This window comes from Ranitomeya variabilis, chromosome 3, assembly GCF_051348905.1.
Source record: "Ranitomeya variabilis isolate aRanVar5 chromosome 3, aRanVar5.hap1, whole genome shotgun sequence".
NCBI classification, from domain to species: domain Eukaryota; kingdom Metazoa; phylum Chordata; class Amphibia; order Anura; family Dendrobatidae; genus Ranitomeya; species Ranitomeya variabilis.
The window spans coordinates 431,891,628-431,905,282 of record NC_135234.1 but is presented as its reverse complement, the minus strand read 5'-3'; the positions used below and the strand labels follow the sequence as shown (position 1 = coordinate 431,905,282).

The window sequence follows — 13,655 nt, the reverse complement described above, 5'->3', positions numbered from 1 at the left end:
CCTCACATGACTCTGTCGGTAGAAATATTGAAAAATTATAGCTCTCAAAATATGGGGATGCAATAACTTGTTTTTGCAATAAAAAGCATCTTATGGTGTGTGCAGCGCCCCCACTGCCACAGGGCCGAGGGGTACCCGGTACCGGGCCTCTGAGTCTCTGCTCTGGGGTCGTCACGGTGGCTAGACCCGGTCCGTGACCCTGCTGAGGGGCGTACAGTAATAGATGTAGGTGGATGATGGTGGTGGTGAGGCTGTAGTGGTGCGGTGCAGTAAATAACGAGGACACCAGGTTGCAGTCTCTTTACCTCTTTACTGAAGATCTCTGGGTCCTCAGTCCGGAATCTGGATAACCAGGCTGCGCAAGTCCGGCCGGTCCAATGGCACCTCCAGAGTTCTCTTAGCAGGTGGAAATCTGCGCCTTCCTGCTAGCGCTATGTGTTGTGGTCCTTCCCTGCTGTGCTTACGGAAAGTCCCCACAACTGTTGTGTCCGTTTCTTAAGTTCCCTCACAACTCGATTAGATGATGTTCTGCTAATCCTCCGTCCCTCCCTGATGTTACGGTTGGAACAGCACCCGTATGACGGGTAGGCTCGGAGCTCTTCCGGGACCCTAGAGTCGCCCCTCTCCACAAGTTGCCACCCAAGACTGCATAGGTGATTTAAGTTAGACAGCCCGCCTTAGACTGACTGTCCTGCCGTAGTTTAGAGTATTGCTTGAAGCTGAATGTTGTAATACTCCCTCGGCGTTCCGGCCGCCGGTTGTGCGCCTCAGTAGGATGTTGCCTCGGTCTTACAGCACGACTCCTACTGGTATTCTCCTTGTTGCTTTGATCTCGTTTCTCACTCAGCACAATCTATCTCGCTTCCAGTCCCTTCTTGGGTACCGCCGCTATACTGAGCAGGCACGGTCCCGTTACGTTCGCTCAAGTTGCCAAGCCTCTGTCAGGATCCCACCCCTGACAGGGACCCTACCGAATCTTCTCCCGCAACACCCTCTGCCACAAGGTGTTGCCTGGTTCCAACCCAGTCAGCTTTCTGTCTAACTTCCTGCCTGACCCCCAGTTTACCCTCAATGGTGGGGAGTGGCCTAGTGAATAGAACCCTTAGCTCCCCCTGGTGGCCCGGCTGTGAAATGTATTGGTGTCTGTGATACCTGGTCAGATGAACTCCTTCAGTGCCATCGGACGTACCATAGCTCCCCTTAGTGGCGGAGCCACAGTACTGCAACGACCAGGACTCTGGGGCGCTGCACTCCCCCCCGGTTAAATCCCGTACTCCTGGACTGGGAAGAAAACAACAATACAGGTTAGCAAAAAGACATACAATTTTGTTGAGTGCAATAACAATAAGTATACTTGAACAGAGCTTCCCTTTATGGGAGGTGAGGACACTTGAACGTTAAAACATGGTTAGATATCATAGCAACATGCTATAAGTAACTTTTCTTACCCAACCGGGTATTCTACTTAGTACAAATGCTCGAACAATAATTTAACATTGCCTTTAAGGACGTACACTCTAAATCCACTAAAGACCTTCTTATAATCACATTATAAGGCAATTTTAACTTTTCATTCTCCTTCTTTAAATCTGCAGGACCGCCTGTCCTAACGGCACCAGACCTTCTGCCTCTCCTTTCTGTTACAGGACCGCCCCGTTCAGCCCGGGCCTACTGCCTTTTCAACTACTATACACAGTATAGAACATAACATTACTTTCAGTTTTGGATCAATGAGCCATCTCTATATGGCTCCTAAGAGGACTCACTAACTAACCCCGTACGGGTTCACTGTCTGTCCCCAGGTTTCTATCATCATTATTAAACATTTCTCACAATTAACTTGTTAAATACACATAACTTCTTCATATAAGCATCTTCATCATTTTCTTTTGTCAAGACATTATTACTTTCTGTCTTAAAGCAATATCACCCTTTAAATGCAACAGGTGAACGTCCCCTTTAAAAGGTGACCAAGTCTCTATGAGGTAGCATATCTTCTCAAGCTACCAGTCCGTACTCAGCAAAGGCTCCGGTGCGGTAACTTCACAAAGAGTCTCTTGTTAAGTAAAACCAGTAGGGAGCACCTTTAAGAAGGTGCAAACTATTTACAAAAAGTTTGTATCATGCACTGTTCATGATTGCAGCAGTTCTGGAAACTTGTGCAAAACTTGGAAAAAGCAAACAAAACAATAGGGATCCCGGGTCAACAAGGGGATCCCTTTAAGAGTTAACCCTGGACGGGTCTAGCAGCAAAAATCAAGAATCAAACAAACAGTTAAGGAACTATTTACATATAATGCAGTATCTTACTCATTTTTCGGTAGCCCCCACCGAGGCTTCACCTGGCAGGTGGCCCTCTGCAGGCCAGGCAGGTCGGACTCCAAGCTCACTCCCGCGGCCAGGTGCACCCCGTGGGTTCGGGTCTCCTGCACGACCAGGTCGTGCGCTGCGATGAGTGTCTGCGTGGGTCGATGGATAATGCTGGCAGCAGCGGCGGCGGCAGCAGCGGCTTCAGCGGCTTGCTCCTCCCCCTCGGTGCGGGATACCGCCAGAACGGCAGTGCAGCGCTGCATATCCCGGGCCCACCAGCTGCTCCCCTTTAGGTGCCGGCGGTATGTGACCACATCCCCCGGCTTCAGGAAGGACTTGGCGCCATCTCCACACAGGCAGGGCTCCACTTCATCCCGGGTGATGCGGACTCTCAGGGCTGTCCCGATCTCCTGCACGAAGCCCTTTCCCGTCTGGGGCAGGTAAACAACCACAACGCCCCACTTCGGCAGGGAGCCCTCCAGCAGTTCTCCTCGCGCCTCCCGCTCCACTTCTCGCTGGAACTCCGCGATCAGGTGGTTTCGATATTCCCCCGAGGGGAAGGGCCCGAGGTCAGGCTCCCCCGGTGCATTGGTGCCAGACGGCGGGGACATCGGGGCGCCACTGGTCGCAGCAGTGGCCGGGTCGTGTGCAGGGGTGAGGTGGTCCCCCCGGGGATCGCGGCACTGAGTACCTTCACTTGCGGTAGCTCCTCCGGCGCCGCTCCCCTCTCCTGTGGAAGGCGTACGAACCGGGGACCATTCAGGCACGGGATGCCCCATCGGCAGCTCCCAGGGATGCAAGTCCTCCAGCGGGGGCATATCGGAATAATCCGCTGGTGACGGGGGTCAATGCGGGGCCATTCTTTTCTGCAAGCCTTCCTTGGTCTCCAGTTCCACCTCACCTGAGTCATAGTTTCGTTTCTTCGGTTTCCGTCCAGCATAGAAAATCAGAAGGCGGGTCTCGACTGCTGACGGACACGTCCTCAGAACACAGCAATATTTAGACTGGGCGGTCATTGTTGTTCGCGCTCTCCAGCTTGCCTACGCCCACTAAACGCCCCTCTTCTTCTCATGCGCTCTCCTCAGCGCTGTAATGGCGGCGGATTTTGGCGGCAAGTGGCACAGCACAGTCTTTGCAATAAAGTACAGTTCTAAGCACAATAAATCACAGTTCCAAGGCACACATGACCTGATTCTTCAGGCTTAAGTAGATCCTGTTTGTGACGCCAAGTTGCAGCGCCCCCAATGCCGCAGGGCCGAGGGGTACCCGGTACCGGGCCTCTGAGTCTCTGCTCTGGGGTCGTCACGGTGGCTAGACCCGGTCCGTGACCCTGCTGAGGGGCGTACAGTAATAGATGTAGGTGGATGATGGTGGTGGTGAGGCTGTAGTGGTGCGGTGCAGTAAATAACAAGGACACCAGGTTGCAGTCTCTTTACCTCTTTACTGAAGATCTCTGGGTCCTCAGTCCGGAATCCGGATAACCAGGCTGCGCAAGTCCGGCCGGTCCAATGGCACCTCCAGAGTTCTCTTAGCAGGTGGAAATCTGCGCCTTCCTGCTAGCGCTATGTGTTGTGGTCCTTCCCTGCTGTGCTTACGGAAAGTCCCCACAACTGTTGTGTCTGTTTCTTAAGTTCCCTCACAACTCGATTAGATGATGTTCTGCTTATCCTCCGTCCCTCCCTGATGTTACGGTTGGAACGGCACCCGTATGACGGGTAGGCTTGGAGCTCTTCCGGGACCCTAGAGTCGCCCCTCTCCACAAGTTGCCCCCCAAGACTGCATAGGTGATTTAGGTGAGACAGCCCGCCTTAGACTGACTGTCCTGCCGTAGTTTAGAGTATTGCTTGAAGCTGAATGTTGTAATACTCCCTCGGCGTTCCGGCCGCCGGTTGTGCGCCTCAGTAGGATGTTGCCTCGGTCTTACAGCACTACCCCTACTGGTATTCTCCTTGTTGCTTTGATCTCGTTTCTCACTCAGCACAATCTATCTCGCTTCCAGTCCCTTCTTGGGTACCGCCGCTATACTGAGCAGGCACGGTCCCGTTACGTTCGCTCAAGTTGCCAAGCCTCTGTCAGGATCCCACCCCTGACAGGGACCCTACCGAATCTTCTCCCGCAACACTCTCTGCCACAAGGTGTTGCCTGGTTCCAACCCAGTCAGCTTTCTGTCTAACTTCCTGCCTGACCCCCAGTTTACCCTCAATGGTGGGGAGTGGCCTAGTGAATAGAACCCTTAGCTCCCCCTGGTGGCCCGGCTGTGAAATGTATTGGTGTCTGTGATACCTGGTCAGATGAACTCCTTCAGTGCCATCGGACGTACCATAGCTCCCCTTAGTGGCGGAGCCACAGTACTGCAACGACCAGGACTCTGGGGCGCTGCACTGTGTGACAGCAGCAAAACATAAAAAACCCAATATAAATCTGGTATTGCTATAATCGCACTGACCCAAAGAATAAAGCTGTCTAATCCCTTATACTGCACAAGAAACTGCGTGAAAAATACATTGAACAAATTCTTCACCTGCTGTTCATTTTTTTTTCATTCTGCCTCCCAAAGATCGCAATAAAGCTTGGCGCAAATTTATCCTGCACTCTGTGCTGAGCACTTCCACCGGGGTTTAGTTGTAAACCTCTGAAAAACGTGATTAAGACAGGCCCCCCGGCAGAAGATTCCATAAAATGAGGCAGATGGAGACACTGTGGACGCAGTCTGGCTTGTGATCCGACAATCTCTGTCTTTTTAGGCGTGCAGCCCCCTCCTGAGTGACTGGGCTGTGGCGGTGTGGTGAAACAACTGAGTAACGTTCGAGTGAAACAAGGCATTCTGGTACTTGACATGAATTCAGCAGATGTCAGCGGCGGCTGCAGCCAAGATCACGTGATGCCAAGTGAGCGCTCAGCGATAGTTCCACTCACAGACAGAGAGGACAACCAGAGGTATTTACAAAAATACTTCTATACAAGGTTTAAATTGGTGGGGGAATTATAGAATGTAGTGGACATCGTCTTTAAAATCTGGGGCTAAAACAACATTTTGGTGAAATTTAATTATTTTTTTTCTTCACCGCCCAATGGTATAAAATTCTGTGACACACCCATGGTGTCAATATGATCACTGCACCCCTAGATGAATTCATTGAGAGATGTCGTTTGTAAAATGGGGTCACATATGGGGGCTTCTGCTGTGCTGGTACCTTAGGGGTTCTCCCAGTGGGTCATGGCACATTCAAACCATAACAGTAAAATCTGCACTGTAATATGGTGCTCCTTCCCTTCTGAGCTTTGCACTGTGACTGAAAAGTAGTTACCGATTACGTGTAGGGTATTAGCGCACTCAGGAGAAATTGCATAGCAAACTGAGAGGTCCATTTTTTCCTACTAGCCCTTAGAAAAATGTAAAACTTGGGGATAAAACAACATTTTAGTGTTAGAAATGTAATTCTTTTTTCTTCACCGCCCAATGATATAAAATTCTGTGAGACACATGTAGTGTCAACATGCTCATTGCACCCCTAGATGAATAAATTGGTGATCTAGATTGTAAAATGAGGTCACTTATGGGGCGGGGTTTGGTTGTTCTGGCACTTCAGGGGCTCTGCCAATGTGACAAGGCATCCTTAAACCATTCCAGCAAAATCTGAACAATATGGCGCTCCTTCCCTTCTGAGCTTTGCACTGTGCCTGAAAAGTACTTTTCGACCACATATGGGTTATCGCTAGTGGTAGATGAACTCACTCGGCTGCTCACAGAGGTAGACACAGGAATGCTTTCTGTTTAAGTCTTCCACTGTTTTATTAAAAACGTACTGCATAAACCAGTGCAAACTTAATTAAAATAATTAAATAAAATAAACACGGCCCTTCTGCCATAGCGGGAAAACAAAAATAGCATACAGTACAGTCTGTGTGGCTGTAGGGATTCACCCTCAAAAGAAAACAAAACACACGGTTCAGTTCTCTTTAACACGAGCACAGTTCTGGAGCTCTGATCTCCAGGCACACCGAACACTGAATGAGTCAGAAGGCTGTCTGCCTTCTGGACCAAACCCTGGGGTGGAGATATGGTGACCAGTCTCCCACCCACTCTACAGTTGTCCACAACAGCCGAACCCTTAACATGGACAATTAACCTCTCTCAGCAATTAGTGTGCTGCAGCATTTTTCCAGGTTCATATCACTGAAGCTAACATCCTCAGTGACACTTATCTCCCCTCCAGTATTTTACCAGTCACTTAGTCATACAGTGTACTCAGGAGAAATTGTACAACAAATTTTGGGGTCCATTTTCTCCTGTTACCCTTGTGAAAATAAAAATAAACTGGGGCTCAAATAACATTTTTGTGTGAAAAAGTTACTTGCAGCATAAAAAAATCACCACAATCTCATAGTGGAAACATTGTCTAAGTCAACCATTTTGTCCCCTGTTGGCTGTTGTAAATACTTGTAAATTTAATATTTTATCAGTTCATTGTCGTTTCTACTGTGTGGCAGGTCGTTGCCATAATATTACACGTATTCAGTTACATATAAAATAGAAAGCATGTCTATGTTATTACCATAAGAGTTATTACTTACTGACATTCGGGTGTCCTGAGACCTTCTGTAATATGTCAATCTCTTTGATCGTAGCCTCTCGAAGCTCCTTAATTTCCTCTGGTGTCAGATGGTCACCCGTAATATCAATAATCTTGACAGCAAAGTCCTCCCTGCTGGACTTGTGAATACACCGACGTACCACACTACTAACGCCTCTACGTGAAGTGGACAAAGGGGATGACAAGAAATCGAGAAATACAGAACATTATAACAATTCTATTTCCAGAACCAGGGGATATTTCTAACCCGTGGTAGATTTTAGGCCCACACCTTAGTAATCTCAGCCCACCCTTGCAGTACCCACATTCTATCCATCAGCAACAATGGAGTGCAAAAAAGCATCTCTTGCGTCTAAGGACCTGACATATCTGTACATTGCATGGACAGTCCATTCATTTCAATGAGCACCATGTAATTCGTCATTTCTAGAGGGGGTACTGATCATTTTCAAGATTTCAACTGATCGCTGGAGACACTATGTAATTAGATTATTGTTTGGGGACGCAACCAACAAAAATAAATGGTACATGTGGGCTAAATCCTATTGAGAGTAGTTTTATGTAGTTAAAACTTTTTTTTTCAGAATATACAGTAACTGCATTTTATGCCATGAAGAGTTTTCAGAGAAACTTCTCAAATTTTTTTAAAGGTTATTTTTATGCTTTTATGCTATATTTTTTACTATTTTTTAAGTACATTTTCTTTAACTATTTAATTGCTCACATAAAGCTTTGGAAATTATCAACATTAAAAAATAATATTTCCTGTCAGTGTATAATAGGAATATACCTGTGGTAGACCTAGGGACCTTTGTTACGTTACAGACCGTTAAAGGGCTCAGAGATGATGCAGTTACTATTGATCACAAGTGATTAAATGCCTGAGATTGGGGGATTTCACCTCTCCATTCATATAGATGTGTGGGCCAGAGGTCATATGGAAATGCCATAAATATCCGTGTTGGCAATGTCCTTCTCAGAGGTACAGTATGAATAGAATAAATAGTTTGATTACCTTCCCAGGATCTCTTTGGGCTCATAGTTCTCATAAAATTCTTGAGACGTCTGCCAGTCAGGTAATTCCTCTTCACGAGTCATCGTTCTTTATTATTTCCCTTGGAAATCTGCAATTCAGTAGGCCAAATTTAAGAAACCCCTCCACTAACAAATATCAGTATTAAAGTAGATTTACCATATTGCATTTATAAATGGCCCTTTATAAATTTAGTGTACAATCAGATGTACAAATTATTCTCCTATATAGTACCGTAAGTTTATGCGGCGTTATCATCTTAGCAGTGCTGTGTTGGACTCCTGACACTTTTTGCTCTGATTTGTCATCTGGACATTGTGTGGATCCAATTTGTCATCCCCTTGATTATTCAGAGACATATACTCTGTATGACCAAAAGTATGAAGACACCTGACCAACACACCTATATGAGTAAACTGTTGACACAAAGTTGGAAAAAAGCAATTTTCAAAAATGCCATAGTAAAAACATTAAGGCCACAATTCATCAAGACTGGCATAGTTAACACTGGTCATGTTGAAGAGGCGTGCTGGAGTCAGATGCTGCTGATTCATTAAGAGGGGCACTCATCTTAATCATTCAGAAACTGCGGCATTCTTTAGTTCAGTATAACATAGGTGAGTTTCACACATTCTTTTTTTCTTAAACATGAAAAACAGTTTCCTGTGCTGAACCCAGCGCCGCCATCAGGACATTACTGCCTTTACTGGTGTATGGGGCGCGGTGAGCAGAAGTAAAGGGGGGGGCAGGACCCAGTCTAGTGCCCCTCCTCTTTTGCTTTTACTCACCAGGCCCCAGGGGCAGGGGTGGGTTGTGGCACCTGCACCTGAAGACCTACCTCTTCCGACAAGCCTACAACCTGCAGTGTCATGGTTCCCAATGGCAAGGGAACGTCAGAGAACTTAAACAACAGACTAGCTCTTGGGTGATGGAATCTCGAGCTGACCGTGAGCTAAACCTACCACACAACTAACAGTGGCCGGGTGGCGTACCTACGTTTTATCCCTAGACGCCTAGCGCCAGCCGGAGGACTAACTAACCCTAATAGAGGAAAAGACAGACCTGGCTTGCCTCTAGGGAAATTCCCCCAAAAAGGAGACAGAAGCCCCCCACATATATTGACGGTGAGTTCAGAGGAAAAGACATACGCAGTATGAAGGTAGGTTCAGCAAAGCGAGGTCCGCTTACTAGATAGCAAGAAGATACAATAGGGAACTTCACGGTCAGCTGAAAACCCTATTAAAATACCATCCCGAAATTACTTTAAGACTCATGTGTCAACTCATGACACCGGAGTGGCAATTTCGGCCCACAAGAGCTTCCAGCGACAGAAAAATAACATAACTGTGAACTGGAACAAAAAATGCAAAACAAACTTAGGACTAAGAGTCCAACTTAGCTGATAGTAGTCTAGAAGAAGGAACATGCAACAGAAAGGCTCTGGTTACATTGATGGCCGGCACTAGAATAACTGAGCAGCAAGGCTAAATAGGATACACCCATATCCTGATGGAAACAGGTGAACAGAGAAAGTGAAGCACACAAGTCCAGTACCACCAGTGACCACCGGGGGAGCCCAAAAACCAAATTCACAACAGTACCCCCCCCTCAAGGAGGGGGCACCGAACCCTCACAAGAACCACCAGGACGATCAGGATGAGCCCTATGAAAGGCACGGACCAAATCAGAGGCATGAACATCAGAGGCTGTCACCCAAGAATTATCCTCTTGACCGTAGCCCTTCCACTTGACCAGATACTGAAGTTTCCGTCTGGAAACACGGGAGTCCAAGATCTTCTCCACAACGTACTCCAATTCACCCTCAACCAACACCGGAGCGGGAGGCTCAACGGAAGGCACAACCGGTACCTCATACCTGCGCAATAATGACCGATGGAAGACATTATGGATAGAAAAAGATGCTGGGAGGTCCAATCGAAAGGACACGGGGTTAAGAATCTCCAAAATCTTATACGGGCCGATGAACCGAGGCTTAAACTTAGGAGAAGAAACCCTCATAGGGACAAAACGAGAAGACAACCACACCAAGTCCCCAACACGAAGACGAGGACCAACACGACGACGGCGGTTAGCAAAATGCCGAGTCCTCTCCTGGGACAACTCCAAATTGTCCACCACCTGTCCCCAAATCCGATGCAACCTATCCACCACAGTATCCACTCCAGGACAATCCGAAGACTCCACCTGACCGGAAGAAAAACGAGGATGAAACCCCGAATTGCAAAAGAAAGGAGAAACCAAAGTGGCAGAACTAGCCCGATTATTGAGGGCAAACTCCGCCAACGGCAAAAAGGCAACCCAGTCATCCTGATCCGCAGACACAAAACACCTCAAATAAGTCTCCAAGGTCTGATTAGTTCGCTCAGTCTGGCCATTAGTCTGAGGATGGAACGCAGACGAAAAAGACAAATCAATGCCCATCCTAGCACAGAACGCCCGCCAAAATCTAGACACGAACTGGGTCCCCCTGTCAGAAACGATATTCTCCGGAATACCATGCAAGTGAACCACATTTTGAAAAAACAGAGGAACCAACTCGGATAAGGAAGGCAACTTAGGCAAGGGCACCAAATGGACCATCTTAGAAAAACGGTCACACACCACCCAGATGACAGACATTTTCTGAGAAACAGGGAGATCAGAAATAAAATCCATAGAGATGTGAGTCCAAGGCCTCTTCGGAATAGGCAAAGATAACAACAATCCGCTGGCCCGAGAACAACAAGGTTTGGCCCGAGCACAAACATCACAAGACTGCACAAAAACTCGTACATCTCGAGACAGGGAAGGCCACCAGAAGGACCTAGACACCAAATCCCTGGTACCAAAGATCCCGGGATGACCTGCCAACACAGAAGAATGAACCTCCGAGATGACTCTACTGGTCCAATCATCAGGAACAAACAGTCTACCAGGCGGGCAACGATCAGGTCTATCCGCCTGAAACTCCTGCAAAGCCCGTCGCAGGTCTGGGGAAACAGCAGATAATATCACCCCATCCTTAAGGATACCTGTAGGTTCAGAATCACCAGGGGAATCAGGCTCAAAACTCCTAGAAAGGGCATCCGCCTTCACATTTTTAGAACCTGGTAAGTATGAGACCACAAAATTAAACCGAGAGAAAAACAACGACCAGCGCGCCTGTCTAGGATTCAGGCGCCTGGCAGACTCAAGATAAATCAAATTCTTGTGATCGGTCAATACCACCACCTGATGTCTAGCCCCCTCAAGCCAATGACGCCACTCCTCAAAAGCCCACTTCATAGCCAAAAGCTACCGATTACCAATATCATAATTTAGCTCGGCGGGCGAAAATTTTCGTGAAAAGAACGCACAAGGTCTCATCACGGAGCAGTCGGAACTTTTCTGCGACAAGACCGCCCCAGCTCCGATCTCGGAAGCATCGACCTCAAGCTGAAAAGGAAGAGTAACATCAGGCTGACGCAACACAGGGGCGGAAGAAAAGCGGCGCTTAAGCTCCCGAAAGGCCTCCACAGCAGCAGGGGACCAATCAGCAACATCAGCACCCTTTTTGGTCAAATCAGTCAAAGGTTTAGCAACATCAGAAAAACCAGTTATAAATCGACGATAAAAATTAGCAAAGCCCAAAAATTTCTGAAGGCTCTTAAGAGAAGAAGGTTGCGTCCAATCACAAATAGCCCGAACCTTGACAGGATCCATCTCAATGGAAGAGGGGGAAAAAATGTACCCCAAAAAAGAAATCTTTTGAACCCCAAAAATACACTTAGAACCCTTCACACACAAGGAATTAGCCCGCAAAACCTGAAAAACCCTCCTGACCTGTTGGACATGAGAATCCCAGTCATCCGAAAAAATCAAAATATCATCCAGATACACGATCATAAATTTATCCAAATATTCACGGAAAATGTCATGCATAAAGGACTGAAAGACTGAAGGGGCATTTGAAAGACCAAAAGGCATTACTAAATACTCAAAATGGCCCTCGGGCGTATTAAACGCGGTTTTCCACTCATCCCCCTGCTTAATTCGCACCAAATTATACGCCCCAAGGAGATCAATCTTAGAGAACCACTTAGCCCCCTTTATTCGAGCAAACAAATCAGTCAGCAGTGGCAGAGGATACTGATATTTGACTGTAATTTTATTCAAGAGTCGATAATCAATACACGGCCTCAAAGAGCCATCTTTTTTAGATACAAATAAAAAACCGGCTCCTAAGGGAGATGAAGAAGGACGAATATGTCCCTTTTCCAGGGACTCCTTAATATATTCTCGCATAGCAGTATGTTCAGGTACAGATAGATTAAATAAACGACCCTTTGGAAATTTACTGCCCGGAATCAGATCTATGGTACAATCGCAATCTCTGTGAGGAGGTAGTGAACCAAGCTTAGGCTCCTCAAAAACATCACGATAATCAGACAAAAATTCCGGAATCTCAGAGGGAATAGATGACGAAATGGAAACCAAAGGAGTGTCCCCATGAGCCCCCTGACATCCCCAGCTTAACACAGACATAGCTTTCCAGTCAAGGACTGGGTTATGAGATTGTAACCATGGTAATCCGAGCACCAAAACGTCATGTAGATTGTACAACACAAGGAAGCGAATCATCTCCTGATGGTCTGGATTCATACGCATAGTCACTTGTGTCCAGTATTGTGGTTTATTACTAGCCAATGGTGTAGAGTCAATACCCTTCAGAGGTATAGGAACTTCCAGAGGCTCTAGATCAAACCCACAGCGCCTGGCAAAGGACCAATCCATTAGACTCAAAGCGGCGCCAGAGTCGACATAGGCATCCGCGGTAATTGACGATAATGAACAAATCAAGGTCACAGACAGAATAAACTTAGACTGTAAAGTGCCAATTGAAATAGACTTATCAACCTTTTTTGTACGTTTAGAGCATGCTGATATAACATGAGTTGAATCACCACAATAGAAGCACAACCCATTTTTTCGCCTAAAATTCTGCCGTTCGCTTCTGGACAGAATTCTATCACATTGCATATTTTCTGGAGCCTTCTCAGAAGACACCGCCAAATGGTGCACAGGTTTGCGCTCCCGCAAACGCCGATCAATCTGAATAGCCATTGTCATGGACTCATTCAGACCTGTAGGTGCAGGGAACCCCACCATAACATCTTTAATGGCATCAGAGAGACCCTCTCTGAAATTCGCCGCCAGGGCGCACTCATTCCACTGAGTAAGCACAGACCATTTACGAAATTTTTGGCAGTATATTTCAGCTTCATCTTGCCCTTGAGATAGGGCCATCAAGGCTTTTTCAGCCTGAATCTCTAAGTTAGGTTCCTCATTAAGCAACCCCAAAGCCAGAAAAAATGCATCCACATTGAGCAACGCAGGATCCCCGGGTGCCAATGCAAATGCCCAGTTTTGAGGGTCACCCCGCAGCAAGGAAATTACTATCTTAACCTGCTGTGCGGGATCTCCAGCGGAGCGAGATCTCAGGGAAAGAAATAATTTACAATTATTTTTGAAATTCAGGAAACGAGATCTATCTCCGGAGAAAAATTCTGGTATAGGAATTCTAGGTTCAGATATAGGAGCATGAATAACAAAATCCTGTAAATTTTGAACCTTCGTAGCAAGATTATTCAAACCTGTAACCAAACTCTGAGGATCCATTTTAATCAGGTGAGATCAGAGCCATTCAAGGATTAGAAGGAGAGAGAGAGAGACAAAGG

At 46.9% G+C, this 13,655-nt stretch overlaps 1 protein-coding gene across 4 annotated transcripts in view; it reads right to left on the bottom strand.

Annotated features, from left to right (window-relative positions):
- PHKG1 (phosphorylase kinase catalytic subunit gamma 1) overlaps positions 1–13,655 on the bottom strand; it is a 104,956-nt gene that overhangs the window by 72,495 nt on the left and 18,806 nt on the right. For all 4 annotated transcript variants that reach the window (XM_077296414.1, XM_077296413.1, XM_077296411.1 and 1 more), the window contains exons 2-3: positions 7,921–8,029; positions 6,886–7,061 (exon numbers count right to left, since the gene is read on the bottom strand). In XM_077296414.1, coding sequence (XP_077152529.1) covers positions 6,886–7,061; positions 7,921–8,003 — 259 coding nt within the window. In that variant the 5' untranslated portion in view covers positions 8,004–8,029. The remainder of the gene's footprint in view (positions 1–6,885; positions 7,062–7,920; positions 8,030–13,655) is intronic.